At 42.8% G+C, this 25,521-nt stretch overlaps 1 protein-coding gene across 4 annotated transcripts; it reads left to right on the plus strand.

Annotated features, from left to right (window-relative positions):
- The first annotated feature begins 546 nt into the window (after nt 1–546).
- On the plus strand, nt 547–21,086 carry OAT (ornithine aminotransferase). 4 transcript variants are annotated; one of them, XM_059899248.1, is made up of 10 exons: nt 547–632; nt 8,375–8,599; nt 11,693–11,917; nt 12,036–12,131; nt 14,256–14,383; nt 15,864–15,986; nt 16,640–16,768; nt 17,547–17,660; nt 18,783–18,927; nt 20,083–21,086. In XM_059899248.1, the coding sequence occupies exons 2-10, from the start codon at nt 8,404–8,406 to the stop codon at nt 20,241–20,243; spliced, it is 1,317 nt and encodes a 438-aa protein (XP_059755231.1). In that variant the 5' UTR covers nt 547–632; nt 8,375–8,403; the 3' UTR covers nt 20,244–21,086. The 4 variants fall into 4 exon arrangements, with proteins under 4 accessions (XP_059755231.1, XP_059755230.1, XP_059755233.1 ...); XM_059899247.1 differs by having other exon boundaries at nt 600–666; XM_059899250.1 differs by having other exon boundaries at nt 600–622.
- The last annotated feature ends 4,435 nt before the right edge of the window (nt 21,087–25,521 follow it).

A 25,521-nucleotide genomic window follows, 5' to 3' on the forward strand; every position in this document is an offset into this window, starting at 1 on the left:
CTTTCAGTATCTGCCAGCAACCACGAGGAGGTGGACAGTGTGTTTTCCACTCAGTGATGACTTACGCAGATGGGTTCAGAAGCGCAACAGCACTACAGCACACCAGGGTTCAAGAACATGGTGGGCGCGACTCTGCCTGGGGCCGGGATGGGCTGGCGCGGCGCACACGTAAGGCTCTGCGAGGCAAAGGCCTGGGAGCGCGGCTGGGGAACGCAGGGCTGGAAGTCCAGCCTGCCGTCCAGCCCCGCGAGGCGGGGGCCCAACCAACGTTTCATCCCTTCGGACCTTGTTTTCCCGCCAACAAAGGGAGGGCAGTGAGCGACCGAGGGAAAAGCACTCTCTAGGCAGGCGCCCGAACGCACTGAGCCGATGGCGGCACGGAACAGCTCGGCCCTGAGGGCGCGGGAGGGGCTCGAACCTGCGGTCCCAGTAGGAGTCTGGGATGCGCAGCGGCGGGGCGGAGGGCGGGCCCACGGCGATTGGTGCTCAGCCCTCCGCCGCCAGCCAATGGGAAGCGAGGGCGTCCCGGGGGCGGGGCAGAAGCCTCATCTTAAGGTCTGTGACGTGTCGCCATCGCCGCAGTTGCTCAGTTGACGCCGCGTGTCCCGGGTTGACCTCCGAGGTATCGCCAGGTATCCGCGCAGGCGCCGCGGGGCCGGGGCTCGGGTGGGTTCCCGGCGCCCCGGGCCACGGCGGTTCGGGGGGCTGGCGTGGGCGGCTCCGGTCCCGGGTTTGGAGGGAGCCGGCTGAGGGGGCGTGCTGGGCCTTGACCGGCAGGCAGGCTCCGCCTCCGCAGCAGGTTTGCGCTGCCGGCGGTGGGCACTGGGGTATCGCGGGTCGGAGAGCAGCCGGCCCGCACGCAATCCGGGCGGGCAGGGGCGCGGCGCATCCCGGCAGGGAGCAGCGGGCGAGGGAGGCAGGGAGAGAGAGGCTGTGGATGTGGCACCTCCGCCTGCCCGAGCGGGCGGAGCCGGGCCGGCCCCTCGGCGCGCGGCCCATGGGGGCGGGCGCTCTGCTCTCCCGGCCCGCAGTTCACGAACCCGTGCCGCAGCCCCAGGGGCCCCGGGGTTTCTGCGCCTTGACCCTGAGCCTCTCGGGCGCCTCCGGGTTTCCGGGGAGGAAGCCTTTAGGGCGCCGGCGCGTGGGACCGGGGCTGTGGGCCCCGCGAGCACGCTGTGTTCCTGACGTCGGCCAGGAGAGCGCATTCTGGACACGCGGGACTGCTCAGTAAACGGTAAATTTTTGCCTCCGGGGGCGGCGCCGACTATCGAGACTGGGTTCGAGTCCTTCCGGGCAGCTCCTTGGCCCTGCAGCCTACCTGCCCATCTCTCCCCTCCCCCAACCTATCTTCTTTTCCCTTCCAGCCTTTGTCCAAATAAAAAAGTCAGAAGTAGAGCCTTACCTTACAGTAACGTGCAGGTTTAATTGCATGGTGTCAGGGGATTGGGGTCAACAGGGCTTTCAGCACGAAGACTTCCTCCCTCGAGTTTTTTTGCCAACAGCGCTGAGCATAAATAAATTCTGGTTGATTTCATTGGGACACTTGTGCTCCGTGACCTACAGCCTCCTCCCTTTCTCACTGTATCTCTTACCTTCTTGGTGTTCAGTTTTACCTCTTTGATAAGGTGATAAATTAAGGCGGAAAAGACGGAGGAGTGACTTTGGAATGAAGTGGCTTTAAGAAATGACTAAACTCCAGGTTCTCAATTCTGAATCTTCGGATTTCTAAGAGTAAGAGTTTCTGTAGGTAAACTAGTTCTCTCAATTTGAATTTGGAGCTGTTCTTTAGGTATGTAATCCAAATTCTTCATCTTACTCATCTGAAAGAAACAACAGACTTCTTTCATTAAAACATCCTGGTACCGTCTTCAGAGAATCTAGTTCCTGACTATGAAAAAGGTCCAAGTAGGAACGTAAAATCTTTTAATAAGAACAAGATTTAAATAATAAAGCTTATTGTTTTGGGTTTGCAGTTTTTCCATGGTGTTCAAGATAAGTTTTGAATCTGCTCCCCAAAAAACCCAGTATAACTTTAAAAAAAAATAAAGTTATATATTTTTGGCTGCATTGGGTCCTTGTTGCTGCACACCGGCTTTCTCTAGTTGCGGCGAGTAGGGGCTACTCTTCATTGTGGTGTGCAGGCTTCTCATTGCGGTGGCTTCTCTTGTTGCGGAGCACGGGCTCTAGGTGCGTGGGCTTCAGTAGTTGTGGCACACAGGCTCAGTAGTTGTGGCACATGGGCATGTGGGATCTTCCCGGACCAGGGAGCGAACCGGTGTCCCCTGCATCAGCAGGCGGATTCTTAACCGCTGCGCCACCAGGGAAGTCCCAAACCCAGTATAACTTTGAATGGTAAAAATTCTTGAAAAGACGTTTTTTTCCTCAAAGAGGCTATATTTGTATTTCCACCCCCACTCTCTGCCTTTATTACAGTTACTTGTGGGCATATTTGATGCCCTTTCCTGAGTTCCTGGGGATGGGTGAAATCTACATTTAAAAATAGTGATGAGTGGATTTTGGAGGTGTGTGGAGGGAATGATCTAATGGAGCCAATCCTTTTTCAGTAGTAATGCTTAAGGTGTTTGCCGGTGGCGCACTTAAGCTGACTTTGAGCCAGATTATGTAAAAAAAAAAGGCCAAAAAACTTTTGTTGGCAGAACTTTCCAAAAAGGAGTGTACTTTTGAATGGTTGCCTCAAGAAAGGTAAATATTTGACAAATATAGTAAAACCAAATTTATTCCTCAAGTGGAATATTTTAAGTGGCTTTTTGATGAATTTAATGCTGGTTTTTCTTTTAGAGTGATATAAAAAAATAGTATTTCATAAGTGTATGCTAAATTAACTCTTCAAAATGCAGCATTTTATGGAATTCTATTTTAGGTATGTTCTAGTATAGATAGGATGGATTAGATTGGCCAATAGTAGCTTGAAGAAGGACCTTGTTAATTGTATTACTGAAAACATTCAGTGTTAAAATTTTTGCTGTCAATAACAATTTGTCCTCTTCTCCAGGACCCGAGTGTGGGCCTAAGTTAAATGCACAGCCTGGAGTGAAATGATCTAATGAAGTGAACTCCTGATGGAAAGATCATTCTTGTTGATGTCATGCTAGCCTCCTGTTAGAGTTAGACTCAGCTCTGTCTGTTAGGAGTGGGTGATTTAATCATCTCTGGATGGCCTTGCTATTGGTCACTGCCTTGACTCCCTCGCAAGTCCTAAGTCTGTTTAGGAATGACCTTGTTTACTTGACAGACAAGGAATCCCCAAACCTGGGCTAGGTTCTGGGGATGCAAAGCGAATTTTATTACTGTCCTTTTAAGGAGCGTAGTAGGATTCTAGTAAGGGGACAGGTGTGAAAACAAGTGTCCTGAAGTGTTAGGACCTGTGACAAAAATCTGTGCAAGGGTCCTGGGAGCCTTCAGAAGGTCTAATGTGGTAAATTCCCTAGGGAAGGGTGAAAAGCCAATGTGTATAGTTTTTATGCATAGAAAAAAGTTAAAGGTTAATGGTTACCTCCTAAATATGGAACTGTAGATCATTTTCTTGTGTTTATAATTTTTTTTTTTTCAATAGAAAAAATTTTTTAGAAGAACAAAAGCTGCAGTTAAAAAAGAAACCCTGGCACTGTTTTTTTTTTATATTGCAGAAATTGGCTAACTCCCTTATGAATTTAAGAGGGAACTAACTGAGTGGCTATTTTGTGCTAAGTTTGGTGCTCTAAAACGATCTCATTTAATCCTCAGTAATGGCCTTGAATGGCTTCAACTTCATTTTGCAAATGGGGACATTGAAGCTAAAAAAAAAATTGACAAAATCATCCAAATAGTTACTCTTAATAGCCTCAGCTAGAATTTACATCCTAATCTCCAAACGCTGAGGAGCTTACTCTCTCCTCTCCTGGTTTTCCAGGCCTTTCTGGAAGAGGAAATTGTTGATGTTGGCTGGTTTAAGCCCTCCTTAATTCTGTTCTAGTATTTCTTGTGTTGTGCCAGGCACAGTAGCTTGAACCCAGAAGGTTTTTGAATAGAAATGTGCCTACAGGGCCCTAGTGCATCTGATGCATCGGACAACAGGACCCCTCGAATTAAATATTCAGAGTTCACCTTAAAAACCTTAATTAAGCACGAGTATTAGTAATGTTTTGGATGTTACTCTTTTGTTAGTAAGTTGTAGTTTTATATATATATATATTATATATATTTTTAAAATTTATTTATTTTTATTTATTTTATTTCTGGCTGCGTTGGGTCTTCATTGCTGTGCGCGGGCTTTCTCTAGTTGCAGCCAGCAGGGGCTACTCTTCTATGCCGTACGCATTCTTCTCTTTATGGTGGCTTCTCTTGTTGCAGAGCACGGGCTCCAGGCATGCAGGCTTCAGTGGCTGTGGCACGTGGGCTCAACAGTTGTGGCTCGTGGGCTCTAGAGCGCAGGCTCAGTAGTTGTGACGTGCAGGCTCGGTAGTTGTGTTGTGGCTCGCGGATTTTAGAGCACAGGCTCAGTAGTTGTGGCGCACGGGCCCAGTGGCTCCACGGCATGTGGGATCCTCCTGGACCAGGGCTCGAACCTGTGTCCCCTGCATTGGCAGGCGGATTCTCAACCATTGCGCCACCAGGGAAGTCCACAGTGTAGTTATATTTTAATAAGACTGCCTGAACTTGGCATATAAATGGATATTTTGTCCCATTTCTTTTGCGAATGAGCTGAGCAAATGTGTAAAATGAAAATGTTGAATTTAGATAATTTCAAAGATTCCTTTCACTCACAATATTGTGTCAACCTGTTAATTAACTTAGAAGATGCTGTTTAGAGAGTTTTTAGTATTTTTTTAATACCTCTCTCTTTTTTAATTAAAAAAAAATTTTTTTTAGTACCTCTCTGCCAGGTTCTAATGAAGTCACAGAGCTGTAGACCTTGATAGCAAAATCATAGAGAATAGTTTTTATTTTAGAATTTGACCCTGCCCCCTAGAAAGAGACGACATTTAAGACCTACTTGCTGTAATCCATCCAGGCTGCACTTCCAGGGTTAGTGACTTATGCCTTTCTTTTCACTACTCCCAGCTGAGCTGTTTGGCCACCTTCGCAATCTGTTTTCTCAAAACTCTTTCTTTTTCTCTTACTTTGGTTTTCTTTGTTGCTAAGCTTTCTCTTTGTCTAATGTGACAACCTAGGCAGACATTCAGTTTCATTTTTAATAACTTTTTCTGATAATAAATATGATTCTTTTTTTTATTGAATATAGTTGATTTACAGTGTTGTGTGATTATAAATGTAATTCTTGATCATTAGGAAACATGGAAAATATAGAACAGTAGAAAGATAACCACAGTGAACTTCCTTGTGTATAGTATTTTTTGTAGAGTTGAACATGATTTTATTTTCTTCACTTAAACATATCCTAAAACATCTCTCCATGTCATTAAAAACTAGTGATTTTAAATGACAATATATTATGTATGTGATTATGTTGAGCCGTTCTCATATAGTTGAGCATCTTTTTTTTTTTTTTTTTTCTTAAAGATCGATTGATTGATTGATTGATTGCTATGTTGGGTCTTCGTGTCTGTGCTAAGGCTTTCTCTAGTTGCGGCAAGTGGGGACCACTCTTCATCGCGGTGCGCGGGCCTCTCACTATCGTGGCCTCTCTTGTTGCGGAGCACAGGCTCCAGACGCGCAGGCTCAGTAATTGTGGCTCACAGGCCCAGTTGCTCCGCGGCATGTGGGATCTTCCCAGACCAAGGCTCGACCCCGTGTCCCCTGCATTAGCAGGCAGATTCTCAACCACTGCGCCACCAGGGAAGCCCCAAGCATCTTTTATGTATGAATGTTTTGCTACGTTCCTGAGTGTTTCTTTAGGATAGAATCTTGAGAGTGAAATTAGTGGTCTTAGAGCACAAACATGTCTAAGGCTTTTATTATGGTTACGGTTCTTTTCAGAAAGTGTTTCAGTTTAAAGTATATCTAAGTAGCTCTGTGTATTACTGCTAATTTGATCAAGGCAAAAATTAATGTGTTTTAACTTTTTAGTTGGTCAAACAGAGCATTAATTCTTACTGAGTCTCTACTCAAGAAATAGACTTAAAATCAATGTTTTAGACTTAGTATTTTGGGGAAGTTCTGTGTAGTGTAACTAGAATTTTTATATTTTTGCTAGCGGCTATCTCCAGTGTAATGATTCTTATGTAACATTTTTGTTGTTAATATGTAATTCTTTTAAATAAAATCTGGTGGAAATTAGGGACCTTCTTCTTAAAAAAATGCACTTATGCATATAATTCTGCACTTTATTTCAGTAGTTATTGGACCCTCTGAAGACCGTCCCTGGATCTCAGGTTAAAAATCTGTATTCTAATCTGAACTGTGGGAAGAAGGGTTAGCTGGTGGGTCTTGGCAAACCAGAGTGCTGAATTTTGTGTAGCAGATTCCTGAACATACTGGATTTACTGGGTAGTGCCAAGTTGAAAGGGAAGCAAGCCAAACTCCAAGTATTAGGTTTTGCTAATTGGGCAGCTCAGACTGAGTGCTGGGAGATATTGCTTGGTCTGACGTGTCATTAATAGAGTTCTGTTGAAACATGAGTTAACTAGTCTTTTTAAAAAATAAGTATAGACATATTAAGTATGCCTAGTGTTTGGCAACTTTCCACTCATCTTGAATGTATCTTTAAAAAACATTCCCCCCTCCCCTGACATCATTGCTCTGTATTTCCCCCAATTTCCTTGTTATTCTTAGTTTCTTCTGTGGCTCAGTCTGTACTTCATGGCTTATTATGACTATTAATGGTTATGTAGCCGTGTGAAGCACTGTGGTGAGGGCTGCTTCTAGGGCTGGTGCTGGTGGGATGAGAGAAGCTATGCAGCTGAAATAATATATAAATAGATTTGAATAAATGCCAGTTTGCTCAGTGATATTTAGGATTTATTACTAAACTTTTTAGCTCGTTGTATCAACAGTTTGATGTTCTCTAGCTCCTAATTGCCTTTTTCTCATTTAAATAGTTGCTTTTGTGGTGCAGTTTTTTCTGGGGATTAATTTTATAGAAACAGCCATCCTAGCAGAGTAGATGGTTTCTCTTGGGAGTTGTACCTTTTCATCTCATATGTTTTGTTTTGTTTTTGGTCTGTTTCACTTAACTGTAAAAGCTCTTCAAAGGCTATTTGTTATAAATGAAAAAACTTTTTTCCCCATCTTTTTACCTTTCAACTTTGTTTATGATAATTTTGACCTATAGAAATTTTAGATAATTGTGGCTAAATAACTGATTTTACCTTTTGTAGTTTCTGTCTTTAAACTTAAAAAGCCTTTCCCATCCCCCAAGAAATCACTTTTTCCTCCCCACCCCTATTGTTTTTGCTTTAGGATGGTCCCTGTTATCTTTGTAGAAACCAAATTCTTCCCTAATTTTCTCACTCTTTACACAAGGGCCAAGTAGATATGCAAAGTAGTTCTCAGTCCCTCTGTCGCCTCCCCCATGACTACCCCCTGGGCAGCCGACTTCTCTGATTTGGTCTCTGCCGCCTCTGGGCTCTAATCTGCGATCCAGCTGAGAGAGTCTTACACCCCCGCATAAATACCTTTTGAATGGTTGTTCAGCTCTTTAGGCCCTGTGCTGTTCAGCCTTGCCTGACTGCCCCAGAGACCGTCAGGTGGTACAGAAGGGTGTTCGTGAAAAGTAAAAGCCCTTCTGCTTTTTATCGTTCTTGCTTGTTCTCTTAGACTTCTAGCCTGGAGCACTTTGTGCACATCCCACTTGTTGGGGTTTAATGTCAATGTTCATATATTTGTTCCCTTTGTTGGCCTTCAAGCTCCCCAAAGACAGTGGTTGTCTTAGTTCTCTTTTTTGTTTTTTCATTTTATTTTAGTTTTTTAATTAAAAATTTAAATACAATTTTTTTTTAAACTGTAAGGGCTAGCATTTTTTTAAAAAATAAATTTATTTATTTATTTTTGGGTGTGTTGGGTCTTCGTTTCTGTGCAAGGGCTTTCTCCAGTTGCGGCGAGCGGGGGCCACTCTTCGTCGCGGTGCGCGGGCCTCTCACTATCGCGGCCTCTCTTGTTGCGGAGCACAGGCTCCAGACGCGCAGGCTCAGTAGTTGTGGCTCACGGCCCTAGTTGCTCCGCGGCATGTGGGATCCTCCCAGACCAGGGCTCGACCCTGTGTCCCCTGCATTGGCAGGCAGACTCTCAACCACTGCGCCACCAGGGAAGCCCTAAATACAATTTTTAAAGGTTACTTTCCATTTACAGTTATCACCTTAGTTGTCTCTTTATTTTTCTGATTCTTCGGTAAATGTTCAACACATAGTTCATGAGTTGACATCTGTCTGCTCTTGGGAGGTTCTTATTCTCTATGCCTTCTCTTTTCTTTGGACAGGTTGGTGATATTCCTACTTGAAGGACATCATGTTTTCCAAACTAGCGCGTTTGCAGACTGTTGCTGTCCTTCGTGGAGTTCATTCTTCAGTGGCTTCTGCTACGTCGGTTGCAACTAAAAAAACAGTCCAAGGCCCTCCATCCTCTGATTACATTTTTGAACGGGAATCTAAATATGGTGCCCACAACTACCACCCTTTACCTGTAGCCCTGGAGAGAGGGAAAGGTATGTTCCAACCCTTCCCACCCCCGCCCCTTTTACTTGCTTTACATTTTTGTAAAAGTTGCTTTTATATTTTCTCACTATACATTTTTCCAGATGCATTTAATTTCTATATTGCAGATACGGTTAATTCAACATTTTTGAGTGTCTGGTGCTTGCTGTGTTAGGTACTATGGGGACTGCAGAGTCATGATGGACCTTGCCAGGAGGGAATGTATGATACATAAAGAAAGTACTGGAATATTGCTGTCATTTTTTCCTTTAGCTTTTATTTTGGCATAATTTTAGACTTAAAAGCTGCAACAGTAGTATCTAAATTTTTCTTTTACTCTTCACCCAGATTTCCCAGGCGCTAACCGTTTTACCACATTTGCTTAATCTTCTTTTTCTCTCCAGACACACATACGCAATACATTTTTTTTCCTTGAACTTGTTTGAGAGGAAGTTGCAGACATGATGCCTCCTTACCCCTGAATACTTAGTGTGCCTTTCCTGAAACACAAGAACTTTCTCTTACATAACAGAGTGTAATTATCAAGATCAGGAAATGAACGTTGACACAGCACTATTCTCTAATCTACAGCCCTGATCCAGATTTCACTGGTTGTCCTGAGTAGCAAAAGAAAATCTCAGATCCTGGGTTGCATTCAGTTTTCAGGTCTGTTTAGTCTAATCCAGAACAATTCCTCAGTCTTTGTTTTCTTGACCTTGATATTTTTGAAGAGTACAGGCCAATAATTTTTAGTATAAACCTCAATTTGGGGTTGACTGGTCAGGTAGTGTCTGCCAGCCTTCTCCATTGTAAAGTTCTATTTTTCCCTTTTAAATGTCTTGTGGAGACATGATTTGAGACTGCAAATATCCTGTTACTCATCAAATTTTTGCTCCCACTTTTAGCATCCATTAATGATTCTTACCTGAATAAATGATTACTGATTGTTGCCAAATGGTGATTTAATCCACATTTTGAAATAACAACCGTAACCAAATAAAGCCAAAGTTTATTACTTAGCTTTTGGCCAGAAGATGATGCATAAGAGTATTAAACATTTTAATCATTTGCCTGTATTTTTTACTTGGGACCAGTACTGTAGTATAGATAAAGCTCCTTCTGAACAAATGAAAATCTAGGTTTGTGTATTACAAAATTGGAAGCAGTTTGGTTTGCAAAAGTATTCTTTACTTACAGTAGCAGAGTGCAGTCTAGAATCTGACTGCCTGGGTTCGAGTCCTGGTTGATGTGTGCCAGCTGGGGCTAGTTATAATCTAAGCACCTACTCTGTACTACAGGGATGGTAACACTCATAGGGGGTTTTTGATGAGATAAGGGACAAAAGCACCTACCACAGTATGTTAAGTACATGGTAAAAATTAGGTGTTAAGCCCCTAATACATTTTAATATCTATGATCAACTTTAAAAAATTGTTGTAAAATGTACATGACATAAAATTTACCATTTTAACCATGCAGTTCAGTGGCATTAAGTACATGTACAATGTTGTACAACTATCACCTCTAGCTCGTCTTAGAAGTTTTTTTATTATCCCAAAAGGAAACCCCATACACATTAAACAGTCACTCCCCATTCCTTCCTTCCCCTAGAACCTGGCAGCTACTAATCTGTTCTCTGTTTCTATAGATTTGCCTATTCTGGATATTTCATATGAATGGAATCAGACAATATGTGACCTCTTGTGTCTGGCTTCTTTCACTTAGCACAATGTTTTCAAGGTTTATCCATGTTGTAGCATGCATTAGTACTTCATTGCTATTTATGGTTGAATTATATTCATTTTATGGATACACCACATGTTTGTCCATTTATCAGTTGATGAATGTTTGGGTTGTTTCCACCTTTTGGCTATTTCGAATACTGCTGCTGTGCGCATTGGTGTACACATTTCTGTTTGAACACCTGTCTTCCACTTCTTTTTTTTTCCCCTTCTTCCTAGGAGTGGGATTGCTGGGTCATATGGTAGTTTATGTTTAACTTGTTGAGGAACCACCAAACTGTTTTCAACAGCTCTTGCACCATTTACATTCCAACTAGTGATATATGAGAGTTTCAATTTCTCCACATCCTTGTCAATTCTTGTTTTCCTTTTTAAGAAAATAACCATCCTAGTGGGCGTAAAATGCTATCATTGTGGTTTTGGTTTGCATTTCTCTAATGACTGATGATATTCAGCATCTTTTCATGTGCTTGTTGGTCATTTGTATACCTTCTTTGGAGAAATGTCCGTTCAAGTTCTTTGCCCATTTTTTAATTGGGTTGTATGTCTTGTTGTTGAGTTGTAGGAGTTCTGGATACTAGATCCTTATTAGATAGATATATGATTTGGAAATATTTTTTCCCATTCTGTTGGTTTTTACAGTCAACCAATTGTGATTTTTATGTTATGCATAACTTCTTCCTTTAAATTCCAGCTTTAAATTCCAAACTTCAGTTTTCCAGGAATAAAGGTTCCAGTTTTCCGGGAATAAAGGTTTCACTCCAGAGTTATAAAATCTCTTCTTGTTATGCGGTTTTTTTTTTTTAATGGTGTTTTTTTGTTTTTATATTTATTTATTTAATTAATTAATTTGGTTGTGCCGGGTCTTTGTTGCAGCAGGCGGGCTCCTTAGTTGCAGCTCGCGGGCTTACTTAGTTGTGGCATGCGTGTGGGATCAAGTTCCCTGACCAGGGATTGAGCCCCGGCCCCCTGCATTGGGAGCTCGGAGTCTTAACCACTGTGCCACCAGGGAAGTTCCTTGTTATGCTGGTTTTGTTAAATGTGTAATTTGAAGCTGGGCAGATACAATATAATTCCTTATAAACCAAAGTTTATTATGCTTGAGCTAAAACATGCCTTAACCACAATTCTATGTTAACTAAAGGTTCATATGTAGGTATTCAGAGGGCTGACTAGCAGTCTTAGTCTTTTTTTTTTTTTTTTTTTTGTTCCCCGACCAGGAATCTAACCCGTGCCCCCTGCAGTGGAAGTGCAGAGTCTTAACCACTGGACCTCCAGGGAAGTCCCTGGCTAGCAGTCTTAGTCTTTGAACTTCATATAATGTAGTGGTTTTTCTAGAGTTATTTTCCTTATATATTTTAGGTATTTATGTGTGGGATTTAGAAGGCAGAAAATATTTTGACTTTCTGAGTGCCTACAGTGCTGTCAACCAAGGGCATTGTCATCCAAAGATTGTGAATGCTTTGAAAAGTCAGGCGGACAAATTGACCTTAACATCTAGGGCCTTCTACAATAACGTGCTCGGTGAATACGAAGAGTATGTCACCAAACTTTTCAACTACCACAAAGTTCTTCCCATGAATACAGGTAAATACTTCCTTTTTTTTTTTTTTTTTTTTTTTTTGGTTAAATAGCCGAGAAAATCTTATAATTTTCCGATAGTTTAAAACATTTTTTAAAACTGAGAGATGTTCTCTTTTGGTAGGAGTGGAGGCTGGAGAGACTGCTTGCAAACTTGCTCGTAGATGGGGATATACCGTGAAGGGGATCCCGAAATACAAAGCAAAGATTGTTTTTGCAGGTATGTGAAATTCACCATTACCTGCTGTGATTGAAACGTTCAATATCAGTTACCATTTTAATTTACTGATGAAATATTTCAGATATGTTTGCCTCATGTATGTTAATTGTTGAATGTTTCATAAAAATGGAAGGATTTCCTTTTCTTGGGTTTATTTCCAAGTATTTCTTCATATGTGGGATTTTTCTCTCCGAGATAACTCCCTACTCCTCCCTCCCTAAAATGAGTGACTGTATGATTTGTTTCCCATCTGCTTATCTGATTTTTTTCATAGCAGTTTTCTGGTTAATTGGACGGCCTTGCCGATGGAGCACTTTTGTGAGGTTGTTGACGTTGGGTTGTGTTCAGGTGGGGCCATGTCCTAGGTATGATCCGATGATTGAATCTTAGTATTTGAGGATTACTGTATCATGTCATTAGAAGCTGCTGGAAGAGGAGGGCTGGAGTTGCCCTGGGTATATTTCCATGAATGGTTGAGAGGAATGACTTGAATTCTGATTGGGGAGACCAACAGTTAATCCAGATTATCCATATAGACTGACTTTGGGGATCTTGATAATGATAGTCAATGGATAGGTTCTGACTTTTTTTTAAAGCTCTGATTTTAATTTTTTAAAACATAAAGTATGGGTAAGTTTGTCACTGCACATGGTCAAGATTCATTTTTGTGATGGTTGAAATCATTAAATATTTTGCCTTGGGGATACACGCAGTTAAATTATATAAACCCCATAATATAACAGAATCCAGAGTTCATCTAATGGCCAGCCGTAGTTGGTGTTTGGGGGTGGGGGTGACAGATTCCTGTTTCCGAAGTCTCTGTGGTCTGCCATTTTGGAATCTTGTGCCTTAGTTGTAGGACAACAAAGCTGTCTCTTGCAAACAAAAATGGCATTTCTGGTGATTTCGTTCTTACAGACTGTGTCCAGTCTCTCTCACATTAGCACAGGGTGCAAAGGTGTTTCACCCAGGTGTTGAAAGAAGCTGGTGAGACAGTGGGTGGAGACAGAAGACTGTCCCCAGCTGCACGTCCCTTATACTGCGGGGCATGAGACTCCTGAGGCCGATGCAGGAGAGCAAATAGGCTTATGGTCTAGTGTGCGTTTTGTCTTAAGTCTGGGCAGAATCAATATGCTGTTGCTTGTGGACAAGGCAAGTGGGGATTATTCGTAGTACTCATAGCTGAGAGAGGCTTTGCAAGCGTAGTATTTATGGATGCTTTGAAGCCAACTTAGAATAATTCAGTACTGGGTTATTTGAGTTGCTGCTGGCAGAAGTAGTGGGAAGATATTAAAAAACAAAACAAAACACAACACGTGGGAGACCCTCCAAGCCTCTCTTATTCTACTGTTTCTTTTCTTCCTTGGCTTTAATCACATGGCAATTATGTTGTGCATTTGCTTCACTAGTTTACGTTGAGGTGTTTCTTCCCTATTAGCATAGAAGCTCCTTGAGGGCAGGGAGCTTGCCAGTCGTCATTCTACCCCTGACACCTAGAACAGTGCCTGACATTATTAATCAGTCCTCAAATTATTAATGAAATAAATTAATGGGTAAAAATTGTTCCTGAACAGAGGCAGATGTCTGTCTTTTAGCACATAACAACTTATAACAGCAAGGAAGGCAAATTGAAAGTGTTCGGACTGCTTGAGGATATTCTATCCAAATGAAATTTAAAATTCATTCTATTGAATAGCCTGTAGTGTTAGATTTTTAAAAGGAAAACTGCCAATTCTCTATGAAGGGGTAGTCTCTTTCTCATATCGCTATAATAAATGTGTCTAGAAAAGCCATCTCTAGAAAAACATGCATTGAATGCTTCACTTGTTAGGGTTTGGGATTACTGAAAGAAAAGACAAATACCTATCCTTAGGGGCTATATATTACACTTCCGAGGCTCAGTAGAGAAGTGCCTAAAATAGTAATTGCAAGGCCAGACCTCAGTCATATGAACCAGGGTGTTTAGTATCAGATTTTGTTTAAACAAATGAGCTCACTGGAGGCTCTCTAAAGCAAACCCTTGCTTTTTTGAAAATCAAGATTCTTAGGGCATTTTGGGGGGAACAGTGCTTATTACATTGGGGGGTTTGATTGAAATAATGACTGTTTATTTCTTCTTTCTAGCTGGAAACTTTTGGGGTAGAACATTGTCTGCTATCTCCAGTTCCACAGACCCAACCAGTTACGATGGTTTTGGACCATTTATGCCAGGTTTCGAAATCATTCCATATAATGATCTGCCTGCTCTTGAGGTACTTCATTTAGCATCATGGTGCTTTAGTTCATAGTAAATAGAACTTAAATTTGTTGAATGTATGAATTAAAAACAGATATATGATTGTACTGAGAATCTGTTGTATTAGAGTTAGAGTCACACTTGTTCTCTGTAATGGTCAGTTAGTTTCCAAGTTTCCAACATGGGGAAACCAGGTTCTGTGGTCTAATCCTGACAACAAACTAACCACTTTAGATTTATCTCCTGCATAAGTATTAACTTGGGTATTACCTGTTAATTACTTTAATAGACAAAATAAGCAGTTTTTAGCCATTCAGCCAGCTTTTTAAAATTATGAAGTGGAAGAATTGTACAGTAAAAAGATACACTTTTAATGTATCTATTTAATTTTTTTTTTTTTTTTTTTTTTGGCTGCGTGGCTTGTGGGATCTTATTTCCCTGACCAGGGATCAAACCTGTGCCCCCCTGCAGTGGAAGCAAAGAGTCTTAACCCCTGGACCACCAGGGAATTCCCTTTAATCGCTTTTTAAAAAGCCACTTTCATTATTATTATTTTTTAAATTTTATAAATTTATTTATTTATTTATTTATTTTTGGCTGTGTTGGGTCTTCGTTGCTGCGTGCAGGCTTTCTCTAGTTGTGGCGAGCAGGGGCTACTCTTTGTTGCGGTGCATGGGCTTCTCATTGCAGTGGCTTCTCTTGTTGCTGAGCATGGGCTCTAGGCGCACAGGCTTCAGTAGTTGTGGCACGTGGGCTCAGTAGTTGTGGCTCACGGGCTCTAGAGCGCAGGCTCTGTAGCTGTGGCGCACGGGCTTAGTTGCTCCGCAGCATGTGGGATCTTCCCGGACCAGGGCTCCAACCCGTGTCCCCTGCATTGGCAGGCGGATTCTTAACCACTGTGCCACCAGGGAAGTCCCTCATTAGCTTTTATTTACAGTACATTTAAGTATATATTAGAAAATAAAGGATGGAGTAGCTTAAAGCTGACGTATTTAGAGCTTTTGGTAATTGAATGTCAGTCAGAAAAGTTATATTTTGGGGCTTCCCTGGTGGCGCAGTGGTTGAGAATCTGCCTGCTAATGCAGGGGACACGGGTTCGCGCCCTGGTCCGGGAAGATCCCACATGCTGCGGAGCAACTAGACCCGTGAGCCACAACTACTGAGCCTGCGCGTCTGGAGCCTGCTCTGCAACAAGAGAGGCCGCAATAGTGAGAGGCCCGCGCACCGCGATGAAGAGTGGCCCCCGCTTGCCACAACTAGGGAAAGCCCTAGCACAGAAACGAAGACCCAACATAGAAATCAAGCAATCAATCAATCAATCAATCAAACTTTAAAAAAAAAAAAAAAGTTATACTTTGAAGCCAGAATATAAGTTAGTGTGAAAACTTAATTTGCACACTTATTCTTAGTGGGAAAATATGCGCATTATGTGATTTCAGATTTCCACATAGGTTTGAAAGGAAGTTACTGAAAACATTTTCATGCTGTTTTTGTAGCGTGCACTTCAGGACCCAAACGTTGCTGCGTTCATGGTGGAACCAATTCAGGGTGAAGCAGGCGTTGTTGTTCCAGATCCAGGGTACCTTGTGGGCATGCGAGAGCTCTGCACCCAGCACCAGGTCAGCCACCTGCACACCTGCCCACCTGCCTGCCTCTTTTAGGGTTTGGCCAATAGGATAAATGCGAAGATTACATCACCTCTCCACTAGAGGGAGACTTCATTCTAAGAGCTGCAGAACTTTCTAGTGGTGATAGAACTTTCTAGCAGCAGGCTGCAAAGAAGCTGACTTAATACTGGCTGGGCCCTGGCAGAGCTGCAGACTTCTGGGCCCTAACCACGGTTCCTTCCTCTCTGCTCCGGCAGCCTGTACTCTGATCCTTCTCAAACCCTCTGTCGTATCCCTTTGCTCCAGAATTTACGCTCTCTCTCCCTCTTTACTAATAAATGTTGTGGAATAAACAAGGGAATTTATTCCCGGAGAGTAGTTATGTTCAGAAACCCCCCACAAAACCCTTTGCCTAAGTGCCTCACCCCTTTGTAGAACAGTGCAGATGGGCCTCTGGGGACTGAGTGGCCTGACACAGGGAATAACTGTGTGTCTGCAGGGTTTTCACAGGACACTCTTGAAGTTGTGTGGGTCATTAAAATGTTTTCACAAATCTGAGGGGATGTCAGAATGATAGATTTGTGCAGGGAAGAGTAAAATAAAGATCACTATTTCCCTATGGAAATGAAAATGATAATTAATGCTGTTTTGTTATTTTCCAATAGGTTCTGTTTATTGCTGATGAAATACAGACAGGATTGGCCAGAACTGGTAGATGGCTGGCTGTTGATCATGAAAATGTCAGACCTGATATGGTCCTTCTAGGAAAGGCACTTTCTGGTGGTTTATACCCTGTAAGTCCAATGTTCAGCCTCCCTTTCTCTTCCCTATTCTCATGAATCCTTAAGATGTTTTTGCATTAGCCGACTGTGGCAATAGTGCCTTTCTGATGGTTTGGTTTTACTTAGTGTGATATATATATAGGTCACCTGGAATACATGTAATAAAAACATTTCAGAGTTCCATGGGGTGACCCACTTAGATATTTTAACTGAAGAATTGAGTGTGCCTTGGGATTTGCTCTGCTGCATTTGTTTTGGATGGAAACATTTTATCCCAAAAGTACTCCTGTAGACCTTTATGCTTTTTCCCATGGTTCAGAGACATACTCTTACTAATTGTTTAAAACCATGACCGATTAATGTAGAGATTGGAAAAAATTAATGTTTAACTGTAATTCTTTTCTTGGGTTTGCTATTCAGAGCCAACAGTTGGTATGGACTAAAGGGCTCTGAATATATAGTGCAGAACATTGTTTTCTAAACAGTTAAACAAAGCATTTCACCTTGAGAGGGGAAAGAATTCTAAAGTATATCACTGCAGAAATAGCTTTCTTCTTTTAGTTCCAAAATGCTATTCTGTGCCATTGAAGTGTGGCCTGATGTGCTTGGAACGTGTTAGGGCATCACTCAGTTTGTCACTGCTAGTTAAGGTGGCAGATGTGTAGCACTTGTTGGTTGAAAGTTTATGTCAAATTTAGTATCAGCTTCATAAATATTTGTGTTCCTGGTAAGAATAAGAAGAGTTCATCTGAGAAAAGACTGGGTCAGCGCTGAAGTGTCTGTCTTTCAGGTATCCGCAGTGTTGTGTGACGATGAAATAATGCTGACCATTAAACCAGGGGAACATGGTTCAACGTATGGTGGCAATCCACTGGGCTGCCGAGTGGCCATCGCGGCCCTGGAGGTAAAAACTGATTGCAGCTCTACAGTAGCTAGTCCTGGAGGTAGCATTGAAGTGCCTTTTAGGTTTGAGCCCACTGGTGTGATAAGAAATGTAATAAGATTGCCGAGTATTACAGAACATGAAGTATAGAGGAAAGGGTTTAGGGGCAAGGCATTCTCAAAAAGTAATTTATCCTTGGCCTAGTAGACGGGAATCCTCCGGGGGCTTCCCAGGTTTGCAGTCTCCTGGGGCTTTTGGCCCATAGGCCCTGGCCTGTCCACACAGAACTCTCACTCTGTGACCAGGCCTGGCCTGTGAAGCCTCTGGCTTAGCACATGTGGCTTTTTGTTTTTGTTGTTGTTCAAGTGTGGATTTGAATGCTTTTAGACTTATTCCTCAAGTGCCTACAAAAGGCATAAAATTATTATCTCTGAGGATGGACTTTTTAGGGAAAAAAACAAAGGGAACTCTATTGCAGTTAGAAAGTTAAAGTATATTTAGTCCATTGATTTATTCACCTAAGAAGAAAATATATCAGTTGCATTAAACAAATTTTAATCCTTATTTTGCCACAGAATCAGATTGATTATGGGTTTACTAAAGCAAGGCTCTGTCTGAGCTAGCGTATGTCAGATGATTAGAAATCAAACTGGTATAGGCTTTGCAAAATAGAAATGAAAGTTAAGTTACTCTGGTCTATCTATCTATCTGTCTATCTATTTATTTATTTATCTATCTATCTATTTATTTATTTATTTATTTATGGCTGTGTTGGGTCTTCGTTTCTGTGCGAGGGTTTTCTCTAGTTGTGGCAAGCGGGGGCCACTCTTCATCGCGGTGCGCGGGCCTCTCACTATCGCGGCCTCTCTTGTTGCGGAGCACAGGCTCCAGACGCGCAGGCTCAGTAGTTGTGGAGCACGGGTCTAGTTGCTCCGCGGCATGTGGGATCTTCCCGGACCAGGGCTCGAACCCGTGTCCCCTGCAGTAGCAGACAGATTCTCAACCACTGCTCCACCATGGAAGCCCCGCTCTGGTCTTTATCTGATCACGTTCTCCCTGTGCTTATAGTCCACATTCCCCTCCAAAGAACAACGTAAAAGAAAAGGCAATCTTAACATTTGTGTAATTTCTCTTCAAACATAGGTTTTGGAAGAAGAAAACCTTGCTGAAAATGCAGAGAAAATGGGTGTCATCTTGAGAAATGAACTCATGAAGCTACCTTCTGATATTGTAACGGCTGTAAGAGGAAAAGGATTATTAAATGCTATTGTTATTAGAGAAACCAAAGGTACGGAGACAAAATATTTTACAAGATATTACTGTTATAGGAAGAGCTCAAAACACGTTTGGTATTTTATCTGGTCGTTGGTTTCCTCTGTTTGAAACTGTTGACTGGCCTCCTATTGACCAAGTCTTTTAAGCTCTGCCTAATACTCTTATTACCTGATTTATATTAATGGTCTTAAAAATATAGCTCTTTCCTACGTGAAGGCACATATAACTAATTTCACCTATTTTCCTTTCTTTAAGTCATTTGTTATTCTGCCTTAGGTTATTTATGCAGTTCTTGGAGATTTCAGTTTATTTTCTGTTAGGAAGTCTGCACAGAGCACTTTGCAGTCCCGTTTCCTCCTCACTCTCCTTTCCTCACTCACTTTCGTACTTTGCATATCAGTAGAGGTAGTAGGAGCAGGAGTGATAATAGGAATGATGATGATGATGTTGATAATAAAAATAACCCCAGCTGCCACTTAACTGAGTGTTTAGTGTCTAACACATCATTTCTAATCCTTAAGCGTTCCTTGCTGGATTTTCTTGCCCTAACCCTTCCTTTTAAAGCAGTGATTTTAACCTTGACTGCATTTTAGAATCATCTGGGGAGCTTTTTAACAAATTAATCCAAGCCTAGCCTCACTGCAGAGATATGGATTTGATGGGTCTGGAGTGGGGCCCAGACACTGGCCGCGGCCCTTTCGGTGATTCTGATGCAGCCGGGGTTGAGGGTCGTGAGAGTCAAAATGATGAGAGTCTAGTTCTGCCAGCTCAGAAAGCAAATCCAGGTTAGGAATGTGTAGTGTTCACTGCGTTTTGAGTATTGCTTATTCTATGCCAGTTAGTTATGTGTGTCATACCCCAGTTCTTTTTGTATTGGTTCCTCGTGTAATTAATTACATCTGCCTTAGCATGTAAGTTTTTTGCTAGGTCTTTTTCACTTACGAAGAACTAACAAAAACCATGTCTAATCATACCATTCAGACCACTGCTGAAAAATAACTTCGTTTTTAAGAGTAAGAACAAAGCAAGCTTGCAACTCAGAGCTGCGTTTCTTGAGTTAGGTACTGGGAATTCTGTTTTGCTAGGCTGCCCTTGCCCATGCGCGCTGCAAGGGAATGTTTCAACGTTTATCTTGGATCAGCATACAAGTTTGACGGTTTTTCTTTAGATTATGATGCTTGGAAGGTGTGCCTGCGACTTCGAGATAATGGACTTCTGGCCAAGCCAACCCACGGTGATATCATCAGGTTTGCACCTCCACTTGTGATCAAGGAGGATGAGATTCTGGAGGCCGTGGAAATCATTAACAAGACCATCTTGTCTTTCTGAGGGTGACAGTTTTCAGTGGTGCCTGGGAGCCAGCTGGAGACAGGCAGTTCATAAAGCTCTGTGTTTCTGCACTTAATGCAGGCATATTCCACTCCCCCATGTCAAGGGCTTTTTAAAAAATATATGTTTTTCAGTTCATACATAATAGAATGACATTTATTTTATTTTATTTTTTTTTTAACATCTTTATTGAAGTATAATTGCCTTACAATAGTGTGTTAGCTTCTGCTTTATAACAAAGTGAATCAGTTATACATATACAATATGTTCCCATTTCTCTTCCCTCTTGCATCTCCCTCCCTCCCACCCTCCCCATAGAATGACATTTATAAACGTGCAGTTTGCTGTGTAACATAACTAAGAGAATGTCCTGGCATCTTATATTCGATTAAGTGTATGTGTGTTTGTGTGTGTGTGTGTGTGTGTGTGTGTGTGTGTGCGCGCGCGCGCGCTTTCTGAGATGCATCTCTCTATATAGACAGCCTTTTAATCAAGCCCCTCAGCATAATTTATATATGTTTTAATAATTTCCTTGCTGGTATAAATTGTATTTGGAAAAAGTTATAGGAGAGTATTGCATAGAAGATTAGCTTAACCTCATAAAGTTGAGTCATAGTCATTGAATTTTAGGAAGGATTAATGGTTAAGCTTATATAAAATACTAGACTTAAGTAAACACCATATTGGCTAGCACCAAGATGTATTCTATGAATGTCATTACTTTGAATTAAGAATTATTGTTTAACATTCCTGATTATGTTTTAAGTGTTTGATATAATTTGTATAAAGTGTTTATTTTCAGTGTTTCTTTAAATTTAAAATAAAGCTCATATTTAAAATGTCTACGTTGGGACCAGTGTGTGATTACTGCAGTGTTATCAATTACCTCACATTTTAAAGCCCTCTGAGAATGTTCTTACCTGATGTATTTCATGTGTTTTCTAAGAACATTTTGGTTTCTTTGGTAATCTCTAGAAAAACAAACTATAAAAATCTCTTTTAGTACTATATTTACCATTTTTATTAAAGTATCCTTGTTTTGCATGGTATTGTTTCTGTTTCTTTGTTTGTTTTTACCTGAACAGAGTATTTTGGATGCTTTTCTATGTCAGTAGTTATAAGTTTATGTCATTCTCTTTTTGATGAAAAAATTAATCAGTCTATCTAAGAAAGAAACGGAAAATTTTATTCGAGCCAAATTAAGGATTATAACGCAGGAACAGCCTCTCAGAAAGCTCTGAGAACTGTTTCGCAGCCTGTTAGAAGTCAAAACGGGGACTTCCCTGGTGGCGCAGTGGTTAAGAATCCGCCTGCCAATGCAGGGGACACGGGTTCGAGCCCTGGTCTGGGAAGATCCCGCATGCTGCGGAGCAACTAAGCCCATGCGCCACAACTACTGAGCCTGCGCTCTAGAGCCCGTGAGCCACAATTATTGAGCCTGCGTGCCACAACTACTGAGCCTGCGTGCCACAACTACTGAGTCTGCGTGCCACAACTACTGGAGCCTGAGCACCTAGAGCCCATGCTCCGCAGCAAGAGAAGCCACCACAATGAGAAGCCCACACACCACAACGAAGAGTAACCCCCGCTCGCTGCAACTAGAGAAAGCCGGCATGCAGCAACGAAGACCAAAACACAGCCAAAAATAAATAATAAATAAATAAATTTAAAAAAGAAAAAAGTAGTCAAAACAGTTTTACATAAGTTTTTTGAGACAAGGCTGTACACTAGATGATGTATTACTGACAGCTTACACGATCTGGTGAGTAGTGGGTCATGGGTCATTTTGGCCCCTTACAAGATTAAGAAGGAATGCAGGACTTCCCTGGCAGTCCGGTGATTAAGACTCTGCCCTTCCACTGCATGGGGCATGGGTTCCATCCCTGGTTGGGAACTAAGATCCCGCGTGCTGAGTGGTGCGCTGCTCCCCACCCCCGCCAAAAAAGCGTATGTTATCTTTAAGGGGTTGTCTTGGTGGTGCTAGAAAATATTGCTCTTTATGGTTGAGCAGTTATTTTTGCCGATGGGGAGGTTTGGTTGCTGCTTAATGCAGATACACAATGCACAGTAGAGGGGAGAGAGGAGGCCAAAGGGCAGAGAGAATTTATGTTTAAATTTTTCTTGTCTTGCCATAAAATATGAATTTTATTTCACACTCTAATGACTATAGTATTTTATCTTAAGTGGGTATATTACAGTTTTGTATCAGGAAACATTTGAGTTGTCTCCAGTTTTTCACTTGTTTTCTCTTTTAGAAGTGGAACAGAATTTTAATAGCATTTTTTCCAGTTTTATTGAGAAATAATACATTAGACATACATCACTGTATAAGTCTAAGGTGTACAGCGTGATGGTGTGATTTCCATATGTTATGAACACTTATTCACTCTTTAAATAGCTGGTCGTGACCACTTCGTATCTTACGTGTGAGTGTCTCTGTGGAGTAGATCCCTAGAGGTGGATCGCTGTGTCGAAGGGAACAACTTAATGAATAGTGCCGCGCAGCTCCCTGCCCCCACCAGGTTCTAACGAGTCCACCTCGTAGCAAGCAACATGGGAGTTAGTGACCAGATTTGTGAGCCAGGGGTTACAGGAGGGTCTGCTTATACCAATGGCAACACTTACTGGTCTGGGTGGGAGGTTCTGGCTTAGGCCTGCCCGGCCCCTGAACGTGAGGTCCCTCATAAGACATCAGAGGCTGCCGGTTCTCACCCCTGGTTGGGACTGTAGGACGGGTTATTAAGGTTGATGCTGCTGCCGATCACATCACCTTGTGCACATTAGAATCACCAGGGGTTTCTCAGGCCTTACTCTAGACCGGAATCTCGGGGGTGTCACCAGGCATCAGTAACGTTTAAGCTCCCCAGGTGATGCTGGTGTGCACTCAGGGCTGAGAACCTGTCTTAGGAATCTCACCTAAATGCAGATTCTGATTCAGTGTGTGTGGGTGACCGGAGATTCCTCCGCCTCTCCTGTAAGCTCCCAGGAGATGCAGGTGCTGATGCTGCCTTAAGGCACAAGATCATTATCAGGAGTAAGTTTAATTTGCATTCAGCAATTCTCACCCATCAGAGAAGGCCTAAAGGCGAGGTGAATTTAACAAATCAGCAAGCTTCCTGCTAAATTCTTTGAGGGCCTTAATGGTTTGAGGAAGGCCCTGTAGGAAAGCATAGTTAGAACCTGGGGTGCAATAAGGTGGCCAAGGGTGTTGGCGAGTCTGGAATCCTGGGCAAGCAGCTGGGGCTTTTAATTGGTCAGCAGTGGGATCCCTGAGGGGAGGGAGTGAAGTGGGGAAGTAGGATGATCCCAAATGAGTTAGGAAAGCCCACCAGCTGCACAGCTGCTCATCCAGTGTATGCTTACTGTTTTTTTTAAAAAATTTATTTATTTTACTTATTTATTTTTGGCTGTGTTGGGTCTTCGTGGCTGCACGCGGGCTTTCTCTAGTTGCGGCAAGTGGGGGCTACTCTTCCTTGTGGTGCGCGGGCTTCTCATTGCAGTGGCTTCTCTTGTGGAGCACAGGCTCTAGGCGCGCGGGCTTCAGTAGTTGTGGCATGCGGGCTCAGTAATTGTGGCTCGTGGGCTCTAGAGCACATACTCTGTAGTTGTGGCGCACGGGCTTAGTTGTTCCGTGGCACGTGGGATCTTCCCGGACCAGGGCTCCAACCCGTGTCCCCTGCATTGGCAGGCGGATTCTTAACCACTGCGCCACCAGGGAAGCCCATGCTTACTGGTTTGCCAGCCATGTTTGGGGCTGTGGGTGTGTGGACAGCGAACAAGGCAGGTAGGCCCTCACTCTTCCGAGTCCCCCCGGGGCTGAAGCAGGGGAGCCTGGGTGGTGGGGAGGCACGGAGGAGGTAGAGGCTTTGGAATTGGACCTGGCGTGGAATGTCAGAGCTATTGCCACATCTTAGAGCCTCACTCCTCATTTGAGGAGGTGGCATAATACCCGCCTTTCAGGAGAGGTCTGAGGACTAAGATGGTGTAGGCACAGCCCTGGCACAGCACCGGGCAGAGCTCTAGATCCGTGAATGAGACGCTCACCTCTGTGGTACAGATGCTACCTATGGCATATGATCATTAGCAGGAGGCCCCAGCACACAAATTCAGGTGGGGGGAGGACCTCTGGAAGGGTGACAGCCAGAGCAGGGGAGAGGGGACTGGCTGGGCCCTGAAGGAGAAGAGTGGCCCGAAGTAGAGGACCCACAGTGAGAACGGGATGCCCAGATACAGGCCCTGGGTTAGAGTCATCCAAAGAAAGATAATCCAGGAGCTATTTTGTATACACACACAAACCCTGTGTTAATTTGCTAGGGCTGCCATAACAAAGCACCACAGACTGGGTGTCTTTAATGACACAAGTTTATTTTCTCACAATTCTGGAGGCTAGAATTCTGAGATCAAGGTTACTGCAGAGTTGGTTTCTTCTGAGACCTCTCACATGATCTGTGTGTCTGTGTCCTAACCTCTTATAAGGACACCAGTCATATTGGATTAGGGCCCACCCTAATGACCTCATTTTAGCTTCATTATCAATTTGAAGACCTGATCTCCAAATGCAGTCACATCCTGAGGTTCTGGGGGTTAGTACTTCACAGTAAGAGTGTGGGAGGGTGACATAATTCAGCCCATAACAAACTCCAACGATGACTTGTTCTTTGGATTCCGACCATCTCAGACACCTCATCTAAATGAATCATTGCACACATAAGAAAACCGAGGTTGGGACAAGATGTCTGATTTACCCAGGATAATACATGAGGAGGAATTACAAAGGTGAAATTACAGCGTGTTTCAGGCACTAGGAATTTAAAGATCCCAGCTTCCTCCTGACAGGAAGGGGACACACCACGTGGGAACCACTTGTAGGTTTAGATCTGTTTCTCAACACTGGCTGCCTGTCAGGGTCACCTGGAGCGCTTAAAAATTAATATCAATGTCCAGGCCTCACCTCAAATAAATTCCATCAGAATCTCAGGATATTAAATGCTCCCTAGGGGAGTCTGGTGTGCAGCCTTTGCAAAGTGGGTATTGAATGTGGACGCACGAGTGGATATTGACTGTAAAGCAGGGTGTCATTCACTAAACCTGCTATTCCATGCACTGGGCTTGCACTAGGGTCCACTGGTGAAAGAGACAGACGTGGTCCTTGACCTCATGGGGCTTTTTAGTCAGTATGTTACCGAGTCCAAGCTCGTGCTGCTCGCTGCACAACAGGCCAATAAATGGAGAGAGGAATTGATGGGGCAAGGAAGAGCGACTTTATTTGGAAAGCCAG

The sequence above is a fragment of the Balaenoptera ricei genome, chromosome 16 (assembly GCF_028023285.1).
Source record: "Balaenoptera ricei isolate mBalRic1 chromosome 16, mBalRic1.hap2, whole genome shotgun sequence".
Classification (NCBI taxonomy): domain Eukaryota; kingdom Metazoa; phylum Chordata; class Mammalia; order Artiodactyla; family Balaenopteridae; genus Balaenoptera; species Balaenoptera ricei.